The sequence below is a fragment of the Sus scrofa genome, chromosome 1 (assembly GCF_054392235.1).
Source record: "Sus scrofa isolate SSC_HxYL_T2T_F1_AM1 chromosome 1, Sscrofa_HxYL_maternal_Yorkshire_Landrace_v2.0, whole genome shotgun sequence".
In the NCBI taxonomy this organism is placed as follows: domain Eukaryota; kingdom Metazoa; phylum Chordata; class Mammalia; order Artiodactyla; family Suidae; genus Sus; species Sus scrofa.
Window position 1 is genome coordinate 282,181,637 of NC_139383.1, and position 27,553 is coordinate 282,209,189.

A 27,553-nucleotide genomic window follows, 5' to 3' on the forward strand; every position below is an offset into this window, starting at 1 on the left:
CGCGGCATATGGAGCTTCCCAGGCTAGGGGTCTAATCAGAGCTGTAGCTGCCAGCCTACACCACAGCTGCAGCAATGTGGTGTCCAAGCCACATCTGCGACCGTGTAGGCAACACCAGCTTATGGCACAGCTTATGGCAACGCCAGATCCGTAACTCACTGATCGAGGCCAGGGATCGAACCTGCAACCTCATGGTTTCTAGTCAGATTCATTTCCGCTGCACCACAACAGGAACTCTTCCCAACCGATTTTTATGCCAGAGAATCAAGAGGCGACAAAGAGGCCTCTGACCTTAGCTGGGGCCACTGTTTTGGGTCACCATTCAGGAGAAAGTAGTCATAGCGAGCAGGAAGTTCATACAGAGAAGGTCTTATGTGCCGGCCCTTGTGACAAGGAACTGACTGTGACTTTGTCCCCACAACAATCCTGAGAGGTGGGTGAAATCATTCTCTTGTTCCGGATGAGAAGGCTGAGCTCCCAGCTGGAAACCCACGGAGCCACACCAGCTCAGCACTGCTCCAGGATGCTGGCTGCCCTGGAGTGAAGGGAGGGAGCAATGGTGGCTGGGCCCCCTCTCCCAGGGCAGTAACGGACAAGAGACATGCAGAGCTTCCCCTCAAGGCATTAACCAGAGCCCTGGCCAGAGGCCAACTGGATCCTTCTAGCCCACGTGTTCTGGGTGAGAAATATCCACATGGATAGAGATTAAAAGACAAATCATTGCATGGAGTTCCCATTGTAGCTCAGTGGTTAACGAATCTGACTAGGAACCATGAGGTTGCAGGTTCGATCCCTGGCCTTGCTCAGTGGGTTAAGGATCCGGCGTTGCCGTGAGCTGAGGTGTAGTTTGCAGACTCGGCTTGGATCCCGTGTTGCTGGTGTAGGCCGGTGCTGCAGCTCCGATTCAACCCCTAGCCTGGGAACCTCCATATGTGGCAGCGACCCTAGAAAAGGCAAAAAGACAGGAAAAACAAAAACAAAAAACAAGACAAATCCTGGCCAAAAAAAAAAGTACGAGGCCAAGGTGTCCAAAGCCAAGAGAAATAAAACTGGCAGAAAACAATGGCTAAAAGAAAATCGGGGAGGGGGGATAATTTTCTTGAGGATAGTAGAGCAGAGGCTTTTTTTGTTTGTTTCCTGGCCAGGCCTGTGGCAGGTAAAAGTTTCCCAGCCATGGATGGAACCCACGCAACAGCAGTAACCAGAGCCACAGCAGTGACGACACAGGATCCTTAACTCACTGAGCCACCAGGGAACTCCTAGAACAGAGCCTTTTGACCCTGTGTGTGGCATATTTATTTAAGCAGTCTCTTACTGACTGATGGTGATCATATTTCCTGTTTGTTACTATTACTGCTACAATGCAGCCATGAACATCTATATACCTAAAACTATAACCTACCCTAGAAGATAGATTCCTGACACCGTTCCTGCTGAGTCACAGGCTAGGAGTATTTTATTTTTTTTATTTTTTGCTTTTTAGGGTTGCACTCATGGCATATGGAGGTTCCCAGGCTAGCAGTCCAATCGGAGCTACAGCTGCCAACCTATGCCACAGCCACAGCAACGACAGATCCTTAACTGCTGAGTAAGGCCAGGGATCAAACCCGTAAACTCACGGTTCCTAATGGAATTTGTTTCTGCTGTGCCACAACGGGAACTCCAGCCAGGAGTATTTTACTTCTTTTTTTTTTTTTTTAATTTTTTTTTAATTTTTTTTTTTCTTTTTGTCTTTTTGCTATTTCTTTGGGCCGCTCCCGCGGCATATGGAGGTTCCCAGGCTAGGGGTCCAATCAGAGCTGTAGCCACCAGCCTACACCAGAGCCACAGCAACGCGGGATCCGAGCCGCGTCTGCAACTTACACCACAGCTCACGGCAACGCCGGATCATTAACCCACTGAGCAAGGGCAGGGACTGAACCCGCCTCCTCATGGTTCCTAGTCGGATTCGTTAACCACTGCGCCACGATGGGAACTCCAGGAGTATTTTAAATGTTGAAATATACTACCAAATTCCTCCCGAAAGGCTACAGAGTTGTATGTTCCTACCAACAGTCCATCTTCTTAGATGTCCATCTTCTTAGATCCTTTCCAATTCTGGGTGTTATTTTTTCCTGTTTCTTTTTATGGCCATACCTGTGGATATGGAAGTTCCTGGGCTAGAGGTTGATTAGAGCTGCAGCTGAGGCCTATGCCACAGTCACGGCAACACCGGATCTGAGCCACATAACCACGCCACAGCTTGTGGCAACACCAGATACCTAACACACCAAGTGAGGCCAGGGATTGAACCCCCATCCTCACGGAAACTATACTGGGTCCTTAACCTACTGAGCCACAATAAGAACTCCTATCTTTTTCGTAATTAATCTGAAAGGCAAATATGTCTTTTTTGTTTCGTTTTGTTTTTTTGGCTGTGCTCCCACAGGATGTAAAAGTTCCTGGGCCAGGGATCAAATCTGTGCCACAGCAGTGACTTGAGCCACTGTGGTGACAATGCTGGATTCTTTTTTTTCTTATCTTCCGAGGGCCGTACTGGAGGCATATGGAGGTTGCTAGGCTAGGGGTCCAATCAGAACTGTAGCTGCCAGCCTACACCACAGTCACAGCAACACCAGATCCGAGCCACACTGCAACCTACAGGCAGCTCACGGCAACGCAGATCCTTAACCCACTGAGCAAAGCCAGGGATCGAACCCGCATCCTCACTGATACTAGGCGGGTTTGTTAGCACTGAGCCACAAAACAAACTCCATGTCTTTCATTCTTAGAAAAGGTGAGTATCACTTCAGGTTTACTGGCCGTCTGGATTTATTTCTTTTTTTTTTTTTTTAGCAATTTTCCTTTATTTATTTATTTATTTTTTTGTCTTTTTTTTGCTATTTCTTTGGGCCGCTCCCGCGGCATATGGAAGTTCCCAGGCTAGGGGTCCAATCGGAGCTGTAGCCACTGGCCTATGCCAGAGCCACAGCAACGCAGGATCCGAGCCACATCTGTAACCTACACCACAGCTCACAGCAACGCCGGATCGTTAACCCACTGAGCAAGGGCAGGGACCGAACCCGCAACCTCATGGTTCCTAGTCGGATTCGTTAACCACTGTGCCACGACGGGAACTCCTGGATTTATTTCTATATAAACACACAATTTGTGTCATTTGACCAATTTTCTTGTCATCTTTTTATTTTATATGAGCTCTTTATATATTATAGATATTAGTCCATATATATATATATATTTTTTTTTTTTTTTGCTTTCTAGGGCTGCACCTGCAGCACATGGAGGTTCCCAGGCTAGGGGTCCAATCGGAGCTGCAGCTTCCGGCCTGTGCCATAGCAACGCCAGATTCGAGCCACATCTGCGACCTACACCACAGCTCATGGCAACACCAGATCCTCATCCCACTGAGTGATGCCAGGGATTGAACCCGCAACCTTATGGTTCCTAGTCGGATTCGTTTCTGCTGTACCACGATGGGAACTCCTGCTCATCTTTTCTCTTAGAGCTTCACGGTTTTCCGTCACATGTAAGAAAAGCTCCCCCTCCTCTCTGGTCTGCAAAGTCATCAGTTTTGGTTCATGAACGATTCTTTTTCTTTTTTTCTTTTGGTCTTTTTAGGGCCGCACCATCAGCATATGGAAGTTCCTGGGCTAGGGGTCAAAATGGAGATGTAGCTGCCGGTCTACACCACAGCCACCGGTCTACACTGCAGCCACAGCAATGGCAGATCCAAGCCGCATCTGCGCGACATACACCACAGCTCATGGCAACGCTGGATACTTAACCCACTGAGTGAGGCCAGGTTCATTACTGCTGAGTCGCCAAGCGAATGCGGAACACTTCTTATCTTTATACACCCATGGCTCCACCAGTGCCCGGCCATTCAATGCCCCACATGGCTGTCCGGTCCCAAGGCGGGGCTTGGCCTCTCGGAGTCCCAGGACCGGCCTGGACCAGGGAGCGGCTGGGTAGCCAGCCCCGGCCTCAAGCTCTTCTCCAACTCTGCTGCCACCCGGGGCGCTGCGGCCTGGATGGCATCCTGGATGCTGTGTAGGTCCCACTGGGTCCTCAGGAGGGCGTCGTCCAGGGTGAAGAAGCCATCGCGTGTCCGCCGCACCTGGGTGCAGACAGCGGAACTCTTCAGCTCCAGGCCAATTTCATGTACCAGCCTCCGCAGCTGCTTCTGTGTCTCATGCATGCACTGCACCTCTGCCCAGGACACACAAACACAGATGCGGTCGTCAGGGCACGGCCTCTGGTGTCCGCAGATTAGAACCACACCCCCTGAGACCTCCTGGCTGTGCCATCACCTTAGCAAGACACCTGAGCTCTCTAGGGCTCCCCTCTTCCAAGTGTGGCCCAGGGCCAGCCCTGAAACTTTGTCAGATGACCGTTCAGAATCTCAGGCCCCACCCATGCCTATGGAGTCAGATTTGCCTTAAAAAGCAAGGAAGAAGCCCAGGTTAAAGTGCTGCTCTAAGACTTGGTTTGCTCCTCTGCAAAACAAGTGGTTGTGAGCAATCTGAGATAAGAGAAAATCTCTCTCTTTTTTTTTTTTTTTTTTTTTTTTTTTATCTTTTTAGGGCTGCACCTGCAGCATGTGAAAGTTCCCAGGCTAGGGGTCAAATGGGAGCTACAGCTGCCAGCCTATACACCACAGTCATAGCAATGCCAGATCTGAGCTGAGTCTTTGACCTATGTCACAGCTCACGGCAACGCCAGATCCTTAAACCCTCTGAGCGAGGCCAGGGATCGAACCCTCATCCTCATGGATACTAGTTGGGTTTGTTACTGCTGTGCCACCATGGGGACTCCTAAGAGATAATTTCTACAAGAAGCTTGGCTTCGAAAGAGTCTTGGTCAGCACTCAAGAAAAGGGGAAAAAAATAGAAAGAAAACAAAGCTGGTGCAGTGGGTTAAGAATCTGACTGCAGAGGCCTGGGTTGCTTCAGAGGCGAGGGTTCAATCCCCGGCCAGGCTTAAAGGATCCAGCAGTGCCATAGCTGCATCATGATCGACAGAGAAGAAAGAAGGGGGGGGCAGTGCTGAGCTGGGTGGGGTCCCAGAGGGCAGAGTGACATTGATGGCCCACAACAACCTGAAATACTATAAACGAGTGGCTCTGGAATAGAGCCACTTAAAAAGCAAATATAACCTTTGCTTGTTAAGGTCTGGCTTCAAAAGAGGACTTGGCAGGAAACAGGAGAGCATTTTGTTGCCTGTGATGTGCGAGATCGGCCAAGTATAGCCCCAGGCCAGGAAGGAAGTCGGCCCCTGGTGCCTTGGCCAGCAGAGATCAGGGCTCAATGCGCCGGCCTTTGCCAGGGCACATTTCACACTGACTCCCCAAGCCCAGGAGCCCCAGGGCACCACTCCAACGTCCCGGGGTCACTTACCCAAGAGGAATTCTGGGGGTGCAAACTGGAGGCATCGGATGCCGGTGATTAGCATCGGGGACTTGTTCATGGGCCGGATCACGCCGCTCACGGCCATCTCATAGGCCTCCTGGGTCTGCAGGTCGAGGTTGGAGTACCTGGGGGTCAGGAGGGGCCTGAGTGGGCAGCCGGCGTGTGGTGAGGGAGCTCGGCTGACTGCCTCCCCTGGCTCTGCCCTGCTCGTGCCTTTGCTGAGGCTCTTGCTTCGTGTTCCACCTTCCCTGCCCCTCTAGCCACCTTTGCAGCAGTCTGTCCCCTCCAGTCCCTAACTGCAGGCCCTGCTTCAACCCACGGACACGTGCTAACCGCCCCATTCCGCTGGATCATCAGAGGCTCCCTAAGAGGCTAGCTGAGGTCTCTGGTCCCCTTGGTCTCCCCAGGGGCTGGCCCAAGACCCGGCACAAAGAAACACTTCTGAATGCTGAGAGGGATGGGAGCTTGTGTCCGTTTTCTGGTGGGCTCCGAAAGCAACATCCGTGGAATCTGCCCAGGGTGGATGGAGCCTACAGGGAGCCTATGGGCATCTCCTGTTCTGCCAACACTTCCTTGAAGGCCCCCTTTCAGGGAGGTGTGGTCAGGTCTCACTTACATCACCAGGGCCTTCTGATGGGAACCCTGGATCAGGGCCAGGATGCGGTCCAGCTTCTCTCTGGTCACGTGGTCTGGAAAAGTCAGAGGATGGTCAGCCCACAGGTGCCCACTGAAGAGGGGCAGCAACAAACTGGCCAACTCCCTGCCCCTCTGGACCCAAGGTTCCCATTTAGGGAGTCGAGAATCCTTGGAGAATCTTATGGAAACTCTGGACCCTCTTCTCTGAAAGATACTCAAGAACTCAACAGTTTGAGGACATTTTCAAGGGGCTCACCCTCTCCAGGGGAAGAACACGTTCTTCTGAAATGAGGCTCAAAGATGTCTTGTGACTTGCACAGTAACCTAAGCCAGGTCCTCGAGCCCCAGACTAGGACTTTTCATGCCAGGGACCCCAGGAGAGAGGGTGCCATCGGCCCACATGCAGAAACAGGTGGCAGGAGGTGGGAGTGGCTCTGCCTGCTGGTCCCACACAGTGAGTGCAGGGCAGGCAGCAGCAAAGCCTAGGGATGCTCACAAGCGCTGGGGGGAGGCTGGTCCCATGGGCCAGCTGCCAACCTGTGACTCTACAGGCCAGCGCTCTGGGAGAAAGCGTGGTGATTAGAGGCTGGCCAGCTCAGAAGGGCCTGGGCCTCTCATCCCTTCTGTCTGGTTTCATTCATGCTGTTGTCTGATCTGGGATGTGCTGGCTGCTGCCTTCTTCCCATTCATTCATAGCCCAGCTCAAACGCTGCCTCCTCCAGAAAGCCCCTCTTGGAGCACATCACTTCTTCCTCTTGGCTCCTGCCACTCTACAACTGAGTCTCTCTTTTTTTTGGTCTTTTGTCTTTTTAGGGCCACACCTGCAGCCTATGGAGGCTCCCAGGCTAGGGGTCGAATCAGAGCTGCCAGATCCAAGCCACGTCTGTGACCTACACCACAGCTCACGGCAATGCCAGATCCTGAACCCACTGAGCGAGGCCAGGGATCGAACCCACAACCTCATGGTTCCTAGTCAGATTCGTTTCCACTGCACCATGACAGGAACTCCTGCGCCTGGGTCTCCTTCCCAGCATTTCGTTTTCTTTGATGTTTCAGTTTTAAATTACATAATTGATATATGTGTCTTCTTGAAGAAAGTTTTTTTTAATAGTTCTTTCCCCAATACAACTTTTTTTCTCCTGTGTAGCATGGTGACCCAGTTACACATACATGTACACATTCTATTTTCTCACATTATCAGGCTCCATCATAAGTGAGTAGACATAGTTCCCAGGGCTACACAGCAGGATCTCATTGCTAGTCCATTCCAAAGGCAACAGTCTGCATCTATTAACCCCAAGCTCCCCATTCACCCCACTCCCTCCCCCTCCCCCTTGGCAACCACAAGTCTATCCTCCAAGTCCAAGAAATTTAGCTCAATACCAACAAACATCTCCTCCCCTCCAAATTCTGGCTTCCTCTCTCCCAAAAGTGTCAGCTTGGTAGTTAGGATGTCTTAGAACATGAGGAAAGTGAGAAATAAAGAACAAACCACCAACTAACTACCCACCCACCCATCTATCCATCCATCCATCCACCCACCCACCCACCCAGCCCTCATCCACCCACCCAGCCCTCATCCACCCACCCGTCCATCCAGCCATCCACCACCCAGCCATCCATCCCCCATTCACCCATCATCCACCCATCAATCCTGAACTTGCCAAGTCCCCCGCCCTGTCCTGTGCCCACAGGAATGGAACTACACAGTCCCTGCTCTCATAGGTGACATTCTGGTGGGGAGACAGCTATTAAATAATCTCTAATCAGCAGTTGATGACTTTTCTGACAGCACATTCACTCCAAGCCTAGAGGTTAGGGAGGCTCCCTTGGGGAGGTGACATTTCAGCCGGGTGAGAAAGCTGGGAGGGAGCACAGGGCATTCCGCAAAGCCAGAACGTCAAGTCCATGCCCCCAGCAGCCAGCCCAGGCTCGGTGTGTCTGAGAGTAACTGAGCAGGGGCGGGGGGGGGGGTCAGGGTGAGGAAGCAGAAGAACAGGCAGCCCCCACCCCGCCCCCGCCCCGGACTCCCGCTGCTCAGCTCTCACCAAAAGTCGTCTTCTCCACCAGCCGCCCGTCCTCACAGAAGTCGTCTGTGGCCTTGCCCAGGAGGCCACGCACGGTGTAATCCTGCGAGACAGGGAGGCCACGGGATGGTCAGTCTCTGAGGAGGGAGGTGCAGCCCTGAGGTGCTCGACTGAGGCTCCCCATCTTCCCTCAGGGAACTCACGCGCTCAGCCCCTGCCTGGCTGTCCCCTGGGAAAGGGCACTGGGCTTTCCTGCCAAGGGGGCCGAGAGCCACCCTGTGACCAGCACGGGCCTCCATGCCTCTCCGCTTCCACCCAGCCTGACAACTTATCCCGCCAGGCCCCTCCCAGGATGCTGCCAGCTTCTCTCTCTCCTCCAGATCTGTTCTGTGCAGCTAACGGTAACGACAATGACAACGGCACAGAGAACGACAAGTGACATCTACTGAGCATCCACTATGTGCCAGTAGCTGTGCTAAGAGCGTTCCCTGCAATCACTAAGGAGGAGCTACGATCCTTCTTATTTCAAAGATGAGGAAATGGAGACACAGAGATGTTACGTAACCACCCAAGGACACACAGCTGGCAGAGTGGTACAAGCTAGGATTCTTCTTCTTTTTTTTTGCTTTTTTTTCAGGCCCGCACCCAAGGCATATGGAGGTTTCCAGGCTAGGAATCAAATCAGAGCTACAGCTGCCAGGCTACACCACAGCTCACAGCAACACCAGATCCTTAACCCACTGAGCAAGGCAGGGATCGAACCTGCAACCTTTGGATCCTAGTCGGATTCATTTCCACTGCGCCACAACAGGAACTTCGAAAGCTGGGTTCTTGAAGCAAAGCCACCTGACTCCAGAATTTGTGCTCTTAAGCACTGAAAACACGGGCCAGCTCAGGTGGCATCTCCGCACAGGCTTGTGACGCCAGACCCACGGCCCAGCACAGACGCAAGCCCTCAGAAGCCAAAACAGTGGTGTCTACTTCGCAGTCTCAGGCAGAGAATGCAGTCGGGTGCTGGTGTCAGGCAAATCCAGGTTAAAATCCCAGCTCCGCCGCTTAAAGGCTGTGTGACCCTGAGCAAGTGACATTTTCTGGGCCTCAACTTTCTCATCTGTAAAATGGGCTGAAAACAGAGTCTATTTTATGGGGACACCGTAAGGTGCCCACAGAGGAGTCCACATCGAGCACTTGGCACAGAGCAGCCAGTGTGCGATCGCGCCACCTGTCATTATGTTACTGTTAGGTCCCCCCGCACACAACCACAAAAAATGCTCGCAGATGTCCCCCGTGGACTCCTCTCAGCTTCAGAATCCTACCAGTGACCCCAGGGAAAGGGCCAAGGGATAAGCAGGCCGTCCCCAGCCCCCGTACCTTGGTGAGGTGGGCGTTGTACATGTCTGTGAGGAGCCTGCGTCCGTGTCCCACGCCGAGCACTGCAAGGCACCCAGTCTGCACACCTGGCTCCCCCTTCCTGCTCCCCTGGGACCTCCAACCCCCACCCACTCCAGGAGAACACTTCCCACTTCCAACACAGCGAGGGGCAAGGAGAGCCGCTTCTACAGGGGACGAGGGAGCGCCTCTGCGGAAACATGAAAATGCAGATTTCCAGGTCCCGCCTGTATTTTCTGACTCTGACCATGGGGGAGGCCTAGGATCCTCAGCAAGCTCCCTGGGGGGGCCTGGATTCACTGAAAAGTAAGCAGCCACGGGCCCAGCCACACAGACCTACACCCAAACCTGGGGTAGCTCTAAGCATGTCCTTTAACCTCCCTGGGTCTCAGACTCCCTCGGCAGTAAAATGGGATTAAAAACACTCTGATGCCTGTGGGCTCTGTGCTGATTGATACAACGCGTGGGAAGCAGTCAGCACAAATGAAGGGCCAAAAAACAGGGCCATCGTGGCCACCCCCTGCCTCTCCAGCTCTGTTTTGCCTTCTGGCAAAAGGAAAGAATGACCCTCCATTCACTCCTGGACAGGGAGGGCTGGGCGAGGGGGCAGGAGGTCATGGCCCCTGGCGTGTCCCAGGAAGTAAGGCCAGTTGCTGTGACTGTTGCATGGGGGACGTGGCCACCGCCTGACCCTGGGGACACAGATGGCACATGACTCAGGGCTTTGTGCCCAGCTCTAGCGTCCTCCAGACCCTGGCCAGTGGCACAGAGTCACATGCCTGGCTACCCCGCACAAGCGATTTTTCCCCTCTCTGGACCAGGGACATTCACTAGCCACGTGACCTAGGATGAGTGACCTAAGCTCCTGGAGCCTTACTTTCTTCGTATCATACAGCATCTACCAAATAAAGTTAGGGCAAGACAGGTGCACTAAGGGTTCCGTAGCACATGTCACGGACAGGAATCAGTCGATAAACTGGGCGATTACGACTTCCCCCTTTCCAACAGCCACCTCCCCAGAGGATCAGACTTGGCAGGAACCAGAAGGCAGTGGTGGGAGATGGCTGTCAGGTTACAAGAGGGTTGGGCTCCTGGTGGCTCCCCAATCCCTCTCCCAAGCCTCTATCACTGCACCCCAGGCTCAGCACACCACCTACCCAGCACCCCAGACGCCTGGGCATCCAGTCGGTGTCCCACGCCAACCTTCAGGCTGGTGAATGCTGGTCCACGTACTGGAAGGAAAACAAACAGGATCCTCTTGCTCAGCAAGTCCAGCCTCCAGGATGGGTCTGGGCTACGTGGCACCTCACTCCTAGCGTGTAGCCTCATGGAGCCCAAACCAGGGTCAGGCTGAACTTTCGGACTTCCCCACCATGGAATCTGGAGCCCCAAGCTGTTTCCTCAGTTTCCTGGGCCCAGAAAAAGGCAACCCAAGAGGCCTGTTACTCTCTGCCTTCGCCACTCCCCCCAGTGAGAGGCTCTGAGTGGACTGAGTAAGACACCCGAATCAAGCCTGTGGGGTTCCCCACCCAGCTCCTGCAGGAAGGGGGCCTGAGCACCATCCCAAGGAGATAATGGAGGCTGTGAGCCCCTTTGGGCAGGGCCTGGGTCTCTGTATTCACAGTTCTGATTCCCTGACCCAGAATTCACTGACAGCTTGGGAAATAACTGTTGAAAGAATGAATGGCCACCGATCATATGATTATATTAAGTACATAATACTTTTTTGGTATCAATTTTATCTCAATAAAGCTGTAAGAAAAAAAAAAAAAGAATGAATGCAGGAAAGAGCTAGAAGGTTTTATACTTTGGTAGATCAAGCTGAAGTAAGGAGGAGTTCCCGGTCGTGGCGCAGTGGAAACAAATCCAACTAGGCAGGTTCAGTCCCTGGCCTTGTTCAGTGGGTCAAGGATCTGGCACTGCTGAGAGCTGTGGTGTAGGTGGCAGACATGGAGCAGATCCTGTGTTGCTGTGGCTGTGGCATAGGCCGGCAGCTGTGGCTCTGATTAGACCCCTAGCCTGGGAACCTCCACATCCTGTGAGTGTGGCCCTAAAAAAAAGCAAAAAAAAAAAAAAAAAGGAAGTGAGAAGAAGGGGTGCTTAAGAACCTACCAAGCTACCAAGGGAGTTCTCGTTGTGGCGAAGCAGAAACAAATCTGACTAGGAGCCATGAGGTTGCAGGTTCAATCCCTGGCCTCACTCAGTGGGTTAAGGATCAGGCGTTGCCGTGAGCTGTAGTGTAGGCTGCAAATGCAGCTGGGGATCCTGTTGCTATGGCTGAGGTGTAGGCCGGCAGCTGTAGCTCCAATTAGACCCCTAGCCTGGGAACGTCCATATGCTGCAAGTGTAGCCCTAAAAAGCAAAGGGGGAAAAAAAAAAAAAAAAAAAAGGAGCCTACCAAATCCAGGGTACATGACATAATGTCAACACAGAGCCCAGAGTTCCCTCATGGCTCAGTGGGTTAAGGATCTGGTGTTGTCACTGCTGTGGCTCCAGTTATAGCTGTGGTGCGGGTTTGACCCCTGCCCTGGGAACTTCCACATGCCTGGGGCATGGCCAAAACAAACAAGCAAGCAAGCAAAAAATTCCCATGGAGCCTCAGTTTTCTCATTTGTGCAACGGGACTAGACCCCATCTCCTAGGATTCAGTAAGGCAGTAGTCGGGAAAAGCTTAACACAGTATAATACAAAATAAGTCCTCGACCCATCATACTTATTGTTATTATACTGTGGAGTGACTGTATTTCTGTCCAAGGGTCCTAGAGGTCCCTGGTCAAGTTCCTTAGCCTTCCCAATGCATGCCTGAATCACACCTAGTGGAGGGGGGGGGGTTCATTTTCAGAACTAGTTCTACTGTTGGGCAGCTATATTGACTAAAATGTCACTCTTTCACAGGAGCCCAAAACGCCCTGCACAGGAGTTCTACCTGAGGGCCTCGATCCCTACCTGGAGTCCCAGGATAACAAAGGGGCCAGCAAGCTACAGTCCACAGGTCACATCCCCAGTCCTGGGGTTTTCACGGCCTACCATTTAAACCGGTTTTTACATTTTTCAATGATTCAAAACAAACAAACAAACAAACAAAAAACCAAGAAGGGAGTCCCCCTGTGGCTCAATGCTGACAAAACTGACTAGCATCCATGTGGATGTGGGTTCAATCCCTGACCCTGCTCAGTGGATTAAGGGATCCGGAGTTGCTGTAAGCTGTGATGTAGGTCACAGCCACAGCTCAGATCTGGCATTGCTGGGGCTATGGCATAGGCGGGCAGCTGAAGCTCCAATTCACCCCCTAGTCTGGGAGCTTCCAGATGCTGCAGGTGTGGCTCTAAAAAGCAGAAAAAAAAAAAATTTAATTAAAAAGAAAATGTCTGTGTCCATAAGTAAAGCTTTATTTGGAATACACTCAGGCTCGCTGCTTTACATACTATCTATAGCTACTTCTGCACTACAATGGCAGAGGTGAACCTGCAAAGCCTAAAATATTGACTATCTGGCCCTTTTTAGGAAACTTTGCCAATCTCTGGTCAAATACTTCATCCCCACTGCCACCCTACACTGGTTCGGGACAGTAAGAGTCTGAGCACTGGCTAGGACACTGATTCTGAGCAGGGATTTCCTGGGAAGTGACACCCAGGCCCCTTCCTAAATGTGCTTTACCCAGAGGATGGTTGATGAGGGAGGGCACAGTGGTGGCTGTGAGGGTCAGCTCCTTCTCTTCACTGCCTTCCACCGGACCCAGCAGGAAGCGAACACGCTGTTCAGGAGCAGGAGGCTTCCCAGCATTGAGACCTGAGCACACACATGTAAATAGCATCTCATCAATTCCGTGTGAACACCCAGGGGTGGGCGGGACAGGAAAACACGGGGATGCATAAGACAGTTCCAAGTCCACGGGTGCAGAGATCAGTAGCAATTAGGAACAAGAATTGGAGTCAAATATTGACTCTACTACTTATGACAACTAAAAATAGAGTCTGTTTACCCATCTGAACACCGGGGAAAGAGAGGAACAACAAACAGAGTGCTTACGACAGACGATCAGGAAAAGGCAGCCGCCCAGGCGACGAGGTCACATGACTGACTTTACCCGCAAGGATCAGAAGCGGAAATAGACTCCGAGGGAAATGGGAAGGGGATCGTTAAGACTGGCTCGATGCACTCACCTTTCAAAAGCTGCAGCTCCACCGTATCCCGTAGATGCTTCCATTTTAGCCCCGGGGGCTTGTAGGCGGCAAAGAGCCCATGCAGCCGCGCCAGGCCGGCTGACCCCATCCCGGAGCCCGCGTCTGGGGCTCGCAGGACAGCGGCACCCGGCGGAAATGCCATATGGTCCCTCCCCAAATAGAGTCCTTCCAGAGGACGCTGCCATGTTTCGCAGCCGGAAGAGGTTCTCGTCTTTCTGTCCTCGGGGAAAACGTGCTGCGGTGAACAAAGTACGGTCCGACACTGAACCCCAAAGCCAGGCGGGCTTCCTTAGAGACACTTTGGGGGGCAAGGTGAAATGGGGAGAATTTTATATCCTTGGAATTAGATTGCCTGGGTTTCTTCATACTTAGAGATAGAGACCTTTCCTGTCCGTGCCCTTTCCCCCCTCCCGCAAAAAAAACCCTACTCCGCGCCGTAGGAATCGAGCCCTTTTGACTTCTCCGGCGCGCCGTCGTCGGGGAAGTCTGGGGCATTGGCCTTGCCCTTCCCATCCTCCCGCGGACGTCCGACTGTACCCGCTGCCATGGCGACGCTGCTGCGCTGGGCCCTGCGCCCCCTCCGCGCCTTCCAAGGCCGCGGGCAGCCGGCTGCAGGCAAGTGGCGGGGGCTGGTCGGCGTGCTGGCGTCCCCCGGCTCTTTTGACCGCGCGGCCTTTTTCTTGCCTCGCAGATGTGCCCCTTCGTGCCACGAGCCATGGCACCGGCCTCCTCTACCCCGAACACATCCCCACTTCCCTGTTGCAGAAGGCGCTGTTGGCCGCGGGCTCTGCCGTAATGGCCCTCTACGACCCTTATCGCCACGGTAAGGCTGCCCGCGCCTGGCGTTCTCTTGGGAGGGCGGGGGAGGGGGGAGGCTCACCCTTGCCTTGGAAGTCCCGGGGAGGTCCCTGCCACTGTCAAAACCTCCGTTTCCTTTGGGTAACTGGAAACAAGACAAGGCCAGAGTACCCAGACCAAGCTGCACCTCACAGTCACTTGCAGTATTCATAAAATGCGGATGCCTGGATCCCACCCTAAAACTTACTCAATTCGAATCTTGTGGGAGTGGGGAAGGGAGGCAGGAAGGGGCGTGGAATCTGAGCCTCTGCCTTTTTAAACTGCTTCCCGGGAGATTCTGTCATCCAGCCACACTGAGGATCTCTGGGCTAGATGATTTATGCCCGTAAAAGTATAACGTCCCTTTAGAAATTAAACTTTATGAGGTCGGGAACCATAACTACCCTGTTCCACTGGAGTGGTAGCATTTTGGATAGGGCACGGGACATAATAAATGCTCCGTAAGTGCTTGCTAGACATTTGACTAGAACATTCTTGGATCCTACACTGCCTTTCTCATCCCCTCCAGGATTTCTAAGTCTGGAAAATTCTGTTACTCCTGCTAGTAAAAACAATAATGCTGGGAGTTCCCGTTGTGTCTCAGCAGTTAACGGCGGTAACGAATCTGACTAGGATCCATGAGGACGCAGGTTCGATCCCTGACCTTGCTCAGTGGGTTAAGGATCCCGCATTGCTGTGAGCTGTGGTGTAGGCCAGCAGCTGTGGCTCCAATTCAGCCCCTAGCCTGGGACCCTCCATATGCTGTGGGTATGGCCCTAAAAAAAAAAAAAAAAAAAAAAAAAATGGTAATTGCTCATTAAGCCCTTATTTTGGTTGCTCACTGCTCAGTGTTTTATATACGTGATGTTCTTGATTTTTCATATTGACCCTATAAGAAAGATGTTATCTGCACTTCCAAGTTAGGACACTGAGGGTCAAAAATGTGAAGCAGTTTGCACAAGGTCCTCTAGACAGTGATTGTAGCTGGGGTCGAACCTAGCACTCTGTGATACCAAAGTCGGCCCCTGTCCGTGGAGACATGATATTCTGTTGTAATGATGGATGTGAAAGTGATTCATAAATTTGTCAGAGCACTGTGCTCACCAGAGCCACCTCCCCCATCAGATGAATAACAGTCATAACTATATTGAGCTTTTACTGTGTGCCCAGCGCTTCACTACATGTTTAACTTGAATCTTTATAACTTAGAGGTAGATATTCTGTTTGCTCATGTAGGAAATTGAGGCTCAGACCAGGTCAGGCGATCCACCGAAGATCACATCCTCCACGTGTCCCCATTTCTTTCCTTTCAGACATGGTTGCAGTTCTAGGAGAGACCACAGGACGCCGAACCCTGAAGTTCCTCAGGGACCAGATGAAGAGGGATCCAGAGGGTGCCCAGATCCTGCAGTAGGTCCCAGCTCTGCCTGGGGGATTGAGGGCATTCTTTGGCGCTTCCCGTCTGTCTGGACTTGCATTGTGTTCCTCTGGGGAGCTCTTCTTGATACCCTGGCCGTGAGTGGTGGCCGTGGGCACTGCCCGAATCCATAGGCACCACTCACATAGACACTGTGTTGACCCCTGGGTGATGCAATACGATGGCCTCAGCCTAGTTCCAGCAACAGGGCTCTTGTGCCTTCACGGAGGTCTGTTAACACATACTGCCCGCCATCCCCTCCCTCAGTGCCTTTTGTGAATACCCTGATCCCATCTGAGGCCTCTTTAGCTGCCTTGTGCCCCCCAGCAGGAACCATGGCCTTAGCTCGTGGTAGTCTTCCCCCGTCCCGGCCACCGGCCTGGTCAGTAGTAGGTGCTCCATTAGGACGTGTGGTCCCATTGCTGCCCTCTGTCCCTTCATCTCTCACCAGACCTTTCACCTGCCCCTGCTGGTGCCCTCCCAACGCCTGAGTCCTGGAGTTCCCGTGTGGCTCAGCAGTAATGACCCTGACTAGTGTCCATGGGGTTTCGGGTTTGATCCCTGCCCTTGCTCAGTGGGTTAAGGATCCAGCGTTGCCATGAGCTGTGGTGTAGCTTCAGATATGCCTCGGATCCCTCATGGCTGTGGCTGTGATGTAGGCTGGCAGCTGCAGCTCTGATTCCAATTCAACCCTTAGCCTGGGAACCTCCATATGCCTCCAGTGCAGCCCTAAAAAGCAAAAAAAAAAACAAAAAAAAACCCAATACCTGAGTCCTGCCTTCTGCCTCACAGGGAGCGTCCCCGGATCTCGATGTCCACCCTTGACCTGGAGAAGCTCCGAAGCCTGCCTGAGGGCTCCTTTGGCTGCGAGTATCTCCGTTTCCTGGATGTGAATGTGAGTTTCCAGCTTCTGCGTGTTTGGCAGTCACTGGAAAGGGCAGAGGAATGGCACCAAAATGATGTCCCAAGGAAGGGGCCTTGGGCTGCTGCCATGGGCAGAAGTGCCTTGCAGTCTCTTGGGCCAAGGTTTTGTCATTTTCTCTGGGACAGGCAATGCGCCTGCTCCAAGCAATAATAGCCAGCACTTATTAACCTCTTTCTGCATGCAGCCAGACCCATACATGATCTCACTGAATCTTCCCAGCAACCCTGCTAAGTAGATTTTAACAGTATCTCCTTTTAGCAGATGAGGAAACTGAGGCTCAGAGCAGTTAAGCAATGTGCTGATTTCACAAGCTGGTATTAATAGAAGCAGTATTCAAACCAAGAGTATGTCCTTAACTATTGCATTGTGTTCCCCTGTTCAGAGAGACGTGTTTTCCTTGGGTGTGACAAGTTGTGGCACTTGCCAACCCCAGGCAGAATGCTTAGGTGCCGGAGGGTTGGAGTCCCAGCTACTCAGAAATTCAGTCATTTGTTCAGACAACAAAAAACAAAACCAAACAAACACTGTCGTCAGCAGTGAGGAAACTGAGGCTCAGAGCAGTTAAGCAATGTGCTGATTTCACAAGCTGGTATTAATAGAAGCAGTATTCAAACCAAGAGTATGTCCTTAACTATTGCATTGTGTTCCCCTGTTCAGAGAGACGTGTTTTCCTTGGGTGTGACAAGTTGTGGCACTTGCCAACCCCAGGCAGAATGCTTAGGTGCCGGAGGGGCGGAGTCCCAGCTACTCAGAAATTCAGTCATTTGTTCAGACAACAAAAAACAAAACCAAACAAACACTGTCGTCAGCAATTAGGATACAATGAATGAAACCAACAGAGAGCCTGCCCTTGTGGGGCTTCTGTTCTAGCAGATGGTGCTGGGAGGACAGCAGTCAACGTGACAGAGGGTGGGGCAGTGGCAGGTGCCACTTCAAATCGGGTGGTCGTGGGAGGCCCTGCCAAGGAGACCTAGAAGATGAGGAGTGTTTCTGGCCGAGGAACTGGCAGGCGCAAGGCTCTCTGTGTTTAAGAATGAAAGGAGGGAGTTCCCGTCGTGGCGCAGTGGTTAAGGAATCCGACGAGGAACCATGAGGTTGCGGGTTCGATCCCTGCCCTTGCTCAGTGGGTCAAGGTTCCGGCGTTGCCGTGAGCTGTGGTGTAGGTCGCAGACGCGGCTCGGATCCTGCGTTGCTGTGGCTCTGGCGTAGGCTGGCAGCTACAGCTCCAATTCGACCCCTAGCCCGGGAACCTCCATATGCCGCAGGAGCGGCCCAAGAAATGGCAAAAAGACAAAAAAAAAAAAAAAAAAAAAAAAAAAAGAATGAAAGGAGGAGTTCCTTCGACTAGGAACCATGAGGTTGCGGGTTCGGTCCCTGGCCTTGCTCAGTGGGTTAAGGATCCGGCGTTGCCGTGAGCTGTGGTGTAGGTTGCAGATGCGGCTCGGATCCCGCGTTGCTGTGGCTCTGGCGTAGGCCAGTGGCTACAGCTCCGATTCGACCCCTAGCCTGGGAACCTCCATATGCTGAGGGAGTGGCCCAAGAAATAGCAAAAAGACAAAAAAAAAAAAAAAAAAAAAAAAAAAAAGAATAAAAGGAACAGTGGGGAGTTCCCACCGCCTCGAAGCAGAAACAAATCCAACTAGGAACCACGAGGTCGAGGGTTCAATCCCTGGCCTCGCTCAGTGGGTTGAGGATCTGATGTTGCCGTGAGCCATGGTGTAGGTCGAAGACACAGCTCAGATCCTGAGTTGTTGTGTCTGTAGCATAGGCCAGCAGCTGGAGCTCCAATTTGACCCCTAGTCTGGAAACCTCCATAGGTCACGGGTGTGGCCCTAAAAAGCAAAAAATAAATAAATAAATGGAACACGGACTGACCAACATGGCTGATGGGGCCTTAGAGGAGTGAGTTGGGGGGAAACAGCCAGTGCTCTAGGAGGCCTTGCCTGTCATGGGAAAGGTCACCCCCAAACTGGGTTTACTTCTTGGTGGGTGTCGAGCCAAAAGACAGAAGGAAGAATTGCTTGCGGCAAGTAAGGCTCCTGCTGGGGCTCTTTCCTGAAGCACTGTCACCCTGGACAGCAGAGTCGGGGCATGTGCACGTTCAGGAAGCGGCTCAAACAGAGGATTCCATGTAGAATTGGGGCAAAGGTTGACAGAGTCCAAGCTTCAGTTGATTGAAGTCCCAAGGGCTAGAAAAAGTCAGCCTCATCATTTCTTAGGTTCTGACCAGTCTGACATCTTAGTAGTTGCCATTCTCCACCTGGGTGGGGGCCTAAGTTCCTGTAGAACAACTTAAAGATAGCATCAGATTGTTATCGCTATCTTTTGAGGAGGAGCTAGGACTCTCTTTTATCGCTGGGTTGTTTCTTAACTGCTTTTCCTCCATTCCTGCATTCTTGTAATCCTTTGAGATTGTGAGGTACTGAGACCTGTTTCAAGGGCAAGCATTGTGGCCAGGCTTCGATCACAAAATGGCTTAGGCCTAAAATGGCTTCTCTTATGTCACAAGTGCCATGCCTGGTTCTCCTTCTCCAGGGGCCCCCCTACACTATCTGCTTAGAAAGAGTCTGGAGTTCCCTGGTGGCTTGGGTTAAGGATCTAGCGTTGTCACTGCTGTGTTGTGGGTTTGATCCCTGGCCCAGGAACTTCTGCATGCCTTGGGCATGGCCAAAAATGAAGAGAGAGAGTCTGGTTTTTTTTTTTTTTTTTTTTTTTGGTCTCTTTGTCTTTTGAGGGCCACACCCACGGCATATGGAGGTCCCCAGGCTAGGGGTCTAGTTGGAGCTGTTGCTGCCGGCCTACATCAGAGCTACAGCAATGCCAGATCCTTGCCGCATCTGCGACCTACACCACAGCTCACGGCAACGCCGGATCCTTAACCCACTGAGTGAGGCCAGGGATCGAACCTGCAACCTCCTGGTTCCTAGTCGGGTTTGTTTCCACTGCACCATGACGGGAACTCCGAGAGTCTGTATTTTGTAATAGGAGTGATAGGAAGCCACTGAGGTTTCCAACAGGATGATAGCATGCTCTGATTTATAAAAGGACTGTAGAATACAACACAGCACCTTCCCTGTCCCACTCCTCCCTCCACCCCTCCACACACATCCAGTCAAAGCACCTCTGCTAAGTGGCCTTGCCGTCCAGCTGCGGGAGCCAGCCAGGCCGGTGGGAGTGAGAGAAGGAGCAAAGGTTACTCTAGATCTGGATTTCTCAACCTTGGCGCTGTTGACTGGGGGCTGGGTAATCCATGGTGGTGTGGGCTGCCCTGTGCCTCGTGGGCTGTTTCTCGCAGGGTCCCTGGCCTCTGCACACTCGATGCCAGCAGCACTCACCACACTAAGTGGTCTGGTGACAACCATAGGCATCTCCGGACATTGTAAATGTCCCTGGGAGGACAGTTGAGAAGCCCTGCTTCAGGAGATTATCATCCCTGAGAAGACAAGCTGCTCCCCATTCTCTCCTGACACTTGCCTCTGCCCCGTTCTCTGCCATCTCCGAGATCGCCCCAAGATGCAGGTTTATGTCATTAATGGGAAATCCACCAGGGTGACCTGCTCCAAGGGCCACCCAGGAATGGATAGTCTTCTTCTGAAGCCACCAGAGCCTTTTTGTCCTGTTGCTGATGGGCCTGCCAGGGCCTCTCCGGGCGCCTTCCCCAACCACAGCCTTAATGTGGTGACAGCCCTAGACCGTGACGCATCTAGAGCATGGGATCCAGCAAACCAGGAAGGAGCCCCTTTGTCTCAGCTGAGGTTTAGCTCAAAGTTCAAGGTGAGGCCACCCTCCCTGAGGCTGACGTGGGTGGGGGATGTGGTCATCCTTGAGGCATCAGGATTACAGGGCATGAGCCCTGGAGTTAGGAGGAGGCTGAGGAGCCCCCATGGCTCAGCAGTAACAAACCCGACTCGAATCCATGAGGACGCAGGTTTGATCTCTGGCCTCGCTCAGTGGATTAAGGATCCGATGATGCTGCAGACTGCCGTGTAGGTCGCAGATGTGGCTCGGATCTGCCATTGCTGTGGCCGTGGTACAGGCCTGCAGCTCTGATTCAACCCCACGCCTGGGAACTTCCATATGGCCCTATAAAGGAAAAAAAAAAAAAGGCTGAGTTAGGATCTGCCTCTCTCCCCAGCTTTAATGCCCTGGGCAAATCATTTGACCTCTGAGCCTCAGACCCCTTCTCTGAGATTAGGAAACCTAATGTTTATCTTCCCAGGCACTTATCTGGCTGATGACTAATGGATGTTAAGGCTGCTGGCTTTGGGATTCAGCAGGCTTGTCTCAGAGTCCGATCTTGGGTACACTGCCTTATCTCTCTGAGCCTCATTTTTCTGATTGGTCCCTGAGGGTCTTAACAGTATCTACCCCTCGATGGTGAAAGATGCAAGATGCCAATATGTGTAAAGGACTTCATTCTGGCACAGAGCAGGGACGTGGGAAGTGTCGGCCATCACTGATCACCTTCAGCTTCACAGCAGGTAGAACTCTGTAGAGGAAATTGGGACCAGGGACCCAATAACGTCACACACAGACCATGGCACGAGCCAGCAGCCCCAGACAATAAAAGCATCAAATCCCTTGGCCTTGGACAGGCTGAGGCTGGGCTTTAGCAGTAGGAGAACCAGGCTGTCCCGACTCTGCAGGGGTCTTCTGAGACTCAGAGAGGCGGTGGGTGGGTAGGAGGAAGACTGTTGTCGTCCCTGCCTGGGGTCAGAAAAGCATTGGTTGCTGGCCGTTTACACATGCAGTTACAAGGTGATGGGGGAGTTCCTGTTGCGGTGCAGCAGAAACAATCCGACTAGTATCCCTGAGGACGCAGGTTCGATCCCTGGCCTCACTCAGTGGGTTAAGGGTCTGGTGTTGTCGTGAGCTGTCGTGTAGGTTGCAGACGTGGCTGTGATTCAACCCCTAGTCTGGGAATTTCCATGTGCCTCAGGCAAGGCCCTAAAAAGCAAAAAAAAAAAAAAAAAGAAAAAACAAGAAAAAGAAAGAACAAGGGAAAGATAGATGGATAATGGGAGTTCTCTTGTGGCTTAGTGAGTTAAGGATCTGGCATTGTCACTGTAGCAGCTCCAGTCACTACTGTGGCACAGGTTCGAGCCCTGGCCCAGGAACTTCCAAAAACAAACAAAACAAAAAAAGATGTTTAGGAGTTCCTGCTGTGGGCAGTGGGTTAAGAACCTGACTGCAGCAGCTCTGGAGGTTGTGAAGATGTGGGTTTGGTCCAGCCCAGCACAGTGGATTAAAGGTTACAGCATTGCAGCAGCTGCGGCATAGGTCAAATCTATGGCTCACATTCAGTCCCTGGGAGTTCCCGTCGTGGTGCAGTAGAAATGAATCCGACTAGGAGCCATGAGATTTCGGGTTCAATCCCTGGCCTCGATCAATGGGCACTTGTCAGCCATTAAAAAAAAGAGGTGTTTATTCACCAAGGCCCTTCAGATACAACAGTGGGCAAAACAGTCAGCCTGATCCTGTGCTTCTGACAGGCTGCTGCCATAGTGTTCATTGCAGTAGCATCCAAGCCTCAGAGGTAGTTTAAAATCGGCTGCTAGCCACTTTAATAAAAGCAAAAAGAAACAATTTTAGTAACACAGTTTGTTTAACCCAATCAATGTACTAAATATCATTTCAACCTGTAATCAGTTTTTTTTTTTCCAGCTGCCCCCACAGTACATGGAAGTTCCTGCACCAGGAATCAAATCTGAGCCAAAGTTCTGGCAACGGTGAATCCTTAACCCACTGCACCAGGCCAGGGGTCAAACCTGCACCTCAGCAGTGACACCAGCCACTGCAGAGACAATGTGGGGTCCTTAACCAGCTGTACCACAGCAGGAACTCCCCAATGTTTTTAAATTACCAAGGTTTCACAATAGCTCTATCCATACCAAGTCTTCGAAATCCAGTGTATTATTTTACATGTAGACCACACCTCAATTGGCATTTGTGCTGTTTTAAGCCTCAGTGGCTGCCGTGATGGGCTGCTGGACAGTGCAGGGCTGCAGGAGAGACACTGACAGCCACGTGTGCTAAACCTCACAATGCAATCGCCTTGAACACCACACAGTACAGGATGCCAGCAGGGACCGTAACATGGACCTGGTCTGTCTGAAGGTGGGACAGCCTCCCTGCAGAGGGGACACGTCAGCCCGGTCATAAAGGATAAGATAGGCATGGTCAAGGTGAAGATAAGGGTGCTGGGAAGGAGCAGCTCATCTGAAGAATTAGGGGCGGAGTTCCCGTTGTGGCTCAGCAGTTAACAAATCCGACTAGTGTCCATGAGGACACGGGTTCGATCCCTGGCCTCCCTCAGTGGGTTAAGGATCCGATGTTGCCATGAGCTGTGGTGTAGGTCGCAGATGCGGCTTGGGTCCTGTGTGGCTGTGGCTGTGGCGTAGGCCGGCAGCTATAGCTCTGATTGGACCCCTAGCCTGAGAAATTACATATGCAGTGGGTGTGGCCCTAAAAAGAAGAAAGAATTAGGGGCCTTGGGTGCTCCTTTTTTTCCCCCAATTTAATTTATTTTCTTTTTTATTGATCAGTTTTGTTTCATTATTATTATTATTAACATTATTATTATTATTATTTTAATTTTGGTCTATACACGGGCATGCAGAAGTTCCTGGACCAGGGATTGAATCCACACCATAGCAGCAACCCAAGCAAAAGCAGTAACGACAACAGATCTTTAACTGGCTAGGTCATCAGGGAAGTTCCCCGTTTTATTTCTAATTGGGGTTTTTAAAAGTGGTTACTATCTTAACCACTTCTAAATGGGCAGTTCGGGAGGGTTAAGCTTACTTAACACAGCACAATGCTGTGAAACCAGTCTCCAGAGCCTTTTCATCTTATAAAACTGAAATTCTGGAGTTCCCGTCGTGGCACAATGGTTAACGAATCCGACTAGGAACCATGAGGTTGCAGGTTCGGTCCCTGCCCTTGCTCAGTGGGTTAAGGATCCGGCGTTGCCGTGAGCTGTGGTGTAGGTTGCAGACGCGGCTCGGATCCCGCGTTGCTGTGGCTCTGGCGTAGGCCGGTGGCTACAGCTCCAATTCAACCCCTAGCCTGGGAACCTCCATATGCCGCGGGAGCGGCCCAAGAAATAGCAACAACAACAACAACGAAAAGACAAAAGACAAAAAAAATAAATAAATAAAAATAAAAATAAAACTGAAATTCTATACCATTAAGTAATTCCCTTCTCTCCCCCCCTCGCAGAGGTTTCTTTGCCATAGATTGCCAGTGTACATCATATGTGAGTTGGGGGCGGGGTGGGGGGGATGCCAGTTCACCATCTTCCTGCCTGAGAATACACCCATCCGCATGTGTGGACAGAAACAGTTTCCAGGGATTTTTGGTGGGTTCCATGTGCATTTGGTAGGCATGGGTGAGAGGGTCCAGGAGAGGCTGGCAGTTGGATGCTGGGAACCATCCAGAAGGGGTCTAGGAGAGGTTCATGGTTGTCAGAGGGTCTCCCCAGACACCCGAGCACCGACGCGATTCGTGGATGACGAGGAGCTGGCGTACGTGATCCAGCGGTACCGGGAAGTGCACGACATGGTGCACACTCTGCTGGGGATGCCCACCAACATCCCGGGTGAGTGCCAGCCGCGGCGGGGATCCGGGTCGGGGTGGGGCGCTCCAGCTAGCCTGCTCCCGGGTCTGTCTGCAGGGCCAGGGCAGGGCTCACCTGTCTCAGCCACCCACCCATTAGCAGGCTCGGTGCCCCGTTTCTTGCTTTACCTGAATACCTGGGTGCCTCTGCCCTGCATCCTCACTGCCTCTCTGGCTCCTACGTGGCCGTAGCTACATCCTAACAGCAGGGCTCCCTGCCGTGTCCTGGTTATTAGCTCCAAGCTCTGAAGCCCTCACTGGTTCCCTAAGGCCTGGGCTCCTCCCCATGGCTTTTGGGATCCTCTGCATTCTGACCCGAGCTGCCCTTTCCAGCCCGTATTTCCTTCTGCTCTTTCTTGGACCCTCTTCACAACCGCAAGCCAAGTGCCCCTGGTCCCAGCACAGGCTGGGACTGGGCACTGCTGACCCCCGGTAGAGGCTGGAGGGAAGCAGATGCCACCCGGTGCCCAGCCCTAAGCATCACGGGCCTCTCCTTCTGGCCCTGCTCACCTCCTGCCCCCTCCCCCCCTCCCCCCCGCCTGCCACCAGGGGAGATTGTGGTGAAGTGGTTTGAGGCTGTCCAGACCGGCCTGCCCATGTGCGTCCTGAGTGCGCTCTTTGGCCCCATCCGACTCAGCGCCCAGTAAGTTCTCAAGTGGGGAGGAGCCAGGGCTCCAGCAGCAGGAAGAACCCATAGCTTCACCGAGTGGCCCCCGTGGTTCTCGGGGAAGCCAGAATGGGAAGAGCGGGGCGGAGAGGTGACCCTGGCCTGGTGCAGGGTTCCCAGATGATGAGTGAAGCCCACGACTTGGTCCCTCGGGCCAGGCTTCAGTATCCGGTCAGAACAGTGGAGTCAAGGGCCCGGGGTGGAGGCGGGAGAGGCATTCTGGCCTGAGTTTGTGGAAGTAGGTCGTCCTGTGCTTTGGCATGTTCAGAATGTGCCAGGGGGAGTTCCCATCGTGGCGCAGTGGTTAACGAATCCGACTAGGAACCATGAGGTTGTGGGTTCGGTCCCTGCCCTTGCTCAGTGGGTTAACGATCCGGCGTTGCCGTGAGCTGTGGTGTAGGTTGCAGACGCGGCTCGGATCCCGCGTTGCTGTGGCTCTGGTGTAGGCCAGTGGCTACAGCTCCGATTGGACCCCTAGCCTGGGAACTTCCATATGCCGCGGGAGAGGCCCAAAGAAATAGCAACAACAACAACAACAAAAAGACAAAAGACAAAAAAAAAAAAAATGTGCCAGGGTTTCACCTCACCGAGCTTCTGTTTCCTCATCTGCAAAGTGGAGGTGATATGGGCCTCCTTGGCTGTGTGTGAGGATTAACTGAGAAAACGCAAACCCGCTGCAGGGCACAGGGCGTGCTCAGGACCTCCCGTTCCTTTGGCCTCTGCTGCCCCACAGGAGCCTGCAGGTGCTGGTCTCGGAGCTGATCCCTTGGGCTGTTCGGAACGGACGCAGAGCCCCGTGCCTCCTCCACCTGTACTACGAGCGCCGTTGGGAGCAGCCCCTGCGGGCCCTGCGGCAGGAGCTGGGCATCACGGAGCCCCCCGTGCGCGTCGAGGACCTGGTCTAGGCCCCAAGGCGCTGAGCCAGGAGGGCCTGGCGCGGCTCCCAGCCCCCCAGCCTCGCTCCCGGGGGGCAGAGCGCCCCTTTGCCAGGACCTTTTCTTTGAACTCAGCCCTTGGACATCATTAGTCATAATTTACCATAACCAGGAGTTCCCATCGGGGCTCAGTGGTAACAACCCAGCTAGTAACCATGACGAGGCAGGTTTGATCCCTGGCCTTGTTCAGTGGGTTACGGATCTGGCGTTGCTGTGAACTGCGGTTTAGGTCACAGACTCGGCTTGGATCCCGGCCGGCTCTGGCTGTGGTGTAGGCCAGCACCTACATCTCCAATTTGACCCCTAGCCTGGGAACCACCATGTGCCACCAGTGCAGCCCTAAACAGACCAAGAAAAGAAAGAAATAAAATTGAATTCTCTAAAAACAAAAAATTATCGGAGTTCCCACTGTGGCTCAGTGGAAGCGAATCTGACTAGGAACCATGAGGTTGTGTGTGTGATCCCTGGCCTCACTCAGTGGGTTAAGGATCCCATGTTGCTGTGAGCTGTGGTGTAGGTTGCAGATGCGGCTCAGATCTGGCATTGCTGGGGCTGTAGCTTAGGCCAGCAGCGGTAGCTCGGATTTGACCCCTAGCCTGGGAACCTCCATAACAATAAATTATAACCACTGCGTGGCTTCGAGGGCCAACCCAGGTGGGAACAGGTAGCGCAGTGGAGCCAGGAGCTGCTGAAAGGGAACTGGGAATCAGTCTTCTAGGCTTGTGCTGGGATGGCTTAGGTCCACAAACTCTGCTCCTGACCCCTCCCTGCCAGCTAGGGTTTTCTGGGTGCCAGGCTGGGGGAGAGCTTTGCAGGGGGAAGGGTGATATCCAGTTCTGAAGGGCGGGGAGCAGGGGGCGGGAGTCTGCTCTCTGAACAAAGGCTCCCATCAAGTCAAGGGTCTGCTTCTCCTGCCTTTGCCCAGCGCTGCCCATGACTGGCAGCCTCGGGCCTTGAGCACTGAGGACAGACGTACCCTCCAGCCTGGGCTTCCACTGCTTGTCTCATCTCTGGTTCCTCGTGGCCACCAGGTCCCAGTCCAGGGCTCCCAGTGGCAGAATGAGGGTGTGGGAGGCTGGAGGCCTCAGCTAGAACCAAGAGGGAAGCCTCGCCCTGAACTTCTACAGGAAGAGGAGGGGCTTGGGGTGAGCCCATCACTCTGCAGCACCGGCCACCTTCCCAGGGTCCCAGGCACCCCTACCCTGAGGTTAGGAAGAGCCAACAGTGCCACAGGCAGGGGGAAGGTCAGACCCTAGACAATCTTCTCACCTGCTCCAGCCACTAGGTGCCCAGATGGCCCTGGGCCTTCACAGCCTCGAGGGATGGGCACCAGGCATCAGGATTAACTGGGGATGGAGTCTGGTCTCCAGAACACAGGGTGGCATTTTCGTCCGCAGCTCACGACAGGAGAAAAATTATACCGGCAATAGCTGTGTTCTTACCACAGCCCCTGAGGCCTGCCACTTCTAGAAACTTCCATCCTTCATCTCTGTGAACTTTGTTGGTCTTCT

General features: G+C 52.8%; 3 protein-coding genes across 15 annotated transcripts in view; 2 read left to right on the forward strand and 1 right to left on the reverse strand.

Annotated features, from left to right (window-relative positions):
• The window catches only part of STXBP1 (syntaxin binding protein 1), a 775,650-nt gene that overhangs the window by 626,218 nt on the left and 121,879 nt on the right, over positions 1–27,553 (forward strand). The window lies entirely within an intron of this gene.
• On the reverse strand, positions 3,148–13,788 carry TRUB2 (TruB pseudouridine synthase family member 2). Of its 7 annotated transcripts, XM_001928419.6 has the most exons (8): positions 13,624–13,788; positions 13,118–13,249; positions 10,618–10,692; positions 9,443–9,504; positions 8,093–8,174; positions 6,025–6,097; positions 5,397–5,533; positions 3,148–4,209 (listed from the first exon to the last, which is right to left on the reverse strand). In XM_001928419.6, the coding sequence occupies exons 1-8, from the start codon at positions 13,784–13,786 to the stop codon at positions 3,884–3,886; spliced, it is 1,050 nt and encodes a 349-aa protein (XP_001928454.4). In that variant the 5' UTR covers positions 13,787–13,788; the 3' UTR covers positions 3,148–3,883. The 7 variants fall into 7 exon arrangements, with proteins under 7 accessions (XP_001928454.4, XP_084853986.1, XP_084853980.1 ...); XM_084997860.1 differs by lacking the exon at positions 9,443–9,504; XM_084997854.1 differs by lacking the exons at positions 8,093–8,174; positions 9,443–9,504.
• On the forward strand, positions 13,891–26,435 carry COQ4 (coenzyme Q4). 7 transcript variants are annotated; one of them, XM_005660481.4, is made up of 8 exons: positions 14,164–14,259; positions 14,336–14,467; positions 15,011–15,131; positions 15,795–15,891; positions 16,691–16,793; positions 24,294–24,423; positions 24,990–25,083; positions 25,841–26,435. In XM_005660481.4, exons 3-8 carry the CDS (start codon positions 15,059–15,061, stop codon positions 26,010–26,012), a joined length of 669 nt encoding a protein of 222 aa, XP_005660538.3. In that variant the 5' UTR covers positions 14,164–14,259; positions 14,336–14,467; positions 15,011–15,058; the 3' UTR covers positions 26,013–26,435. The 7 variants fall into 7 exon arrangements, 4 of the variants coding, with proteins under 4 accessions (XP_084854417.1, XP_005660538.3, XP_001928369.3 ...); XM_084998291.1 differs by lacking the exons at positions 14,164–14,259; positions 15,011–15,131 and adding an exon at positions 13,891–13,956; XM_001928334.5 differs by lacking the exon at positions 15,011–15,131.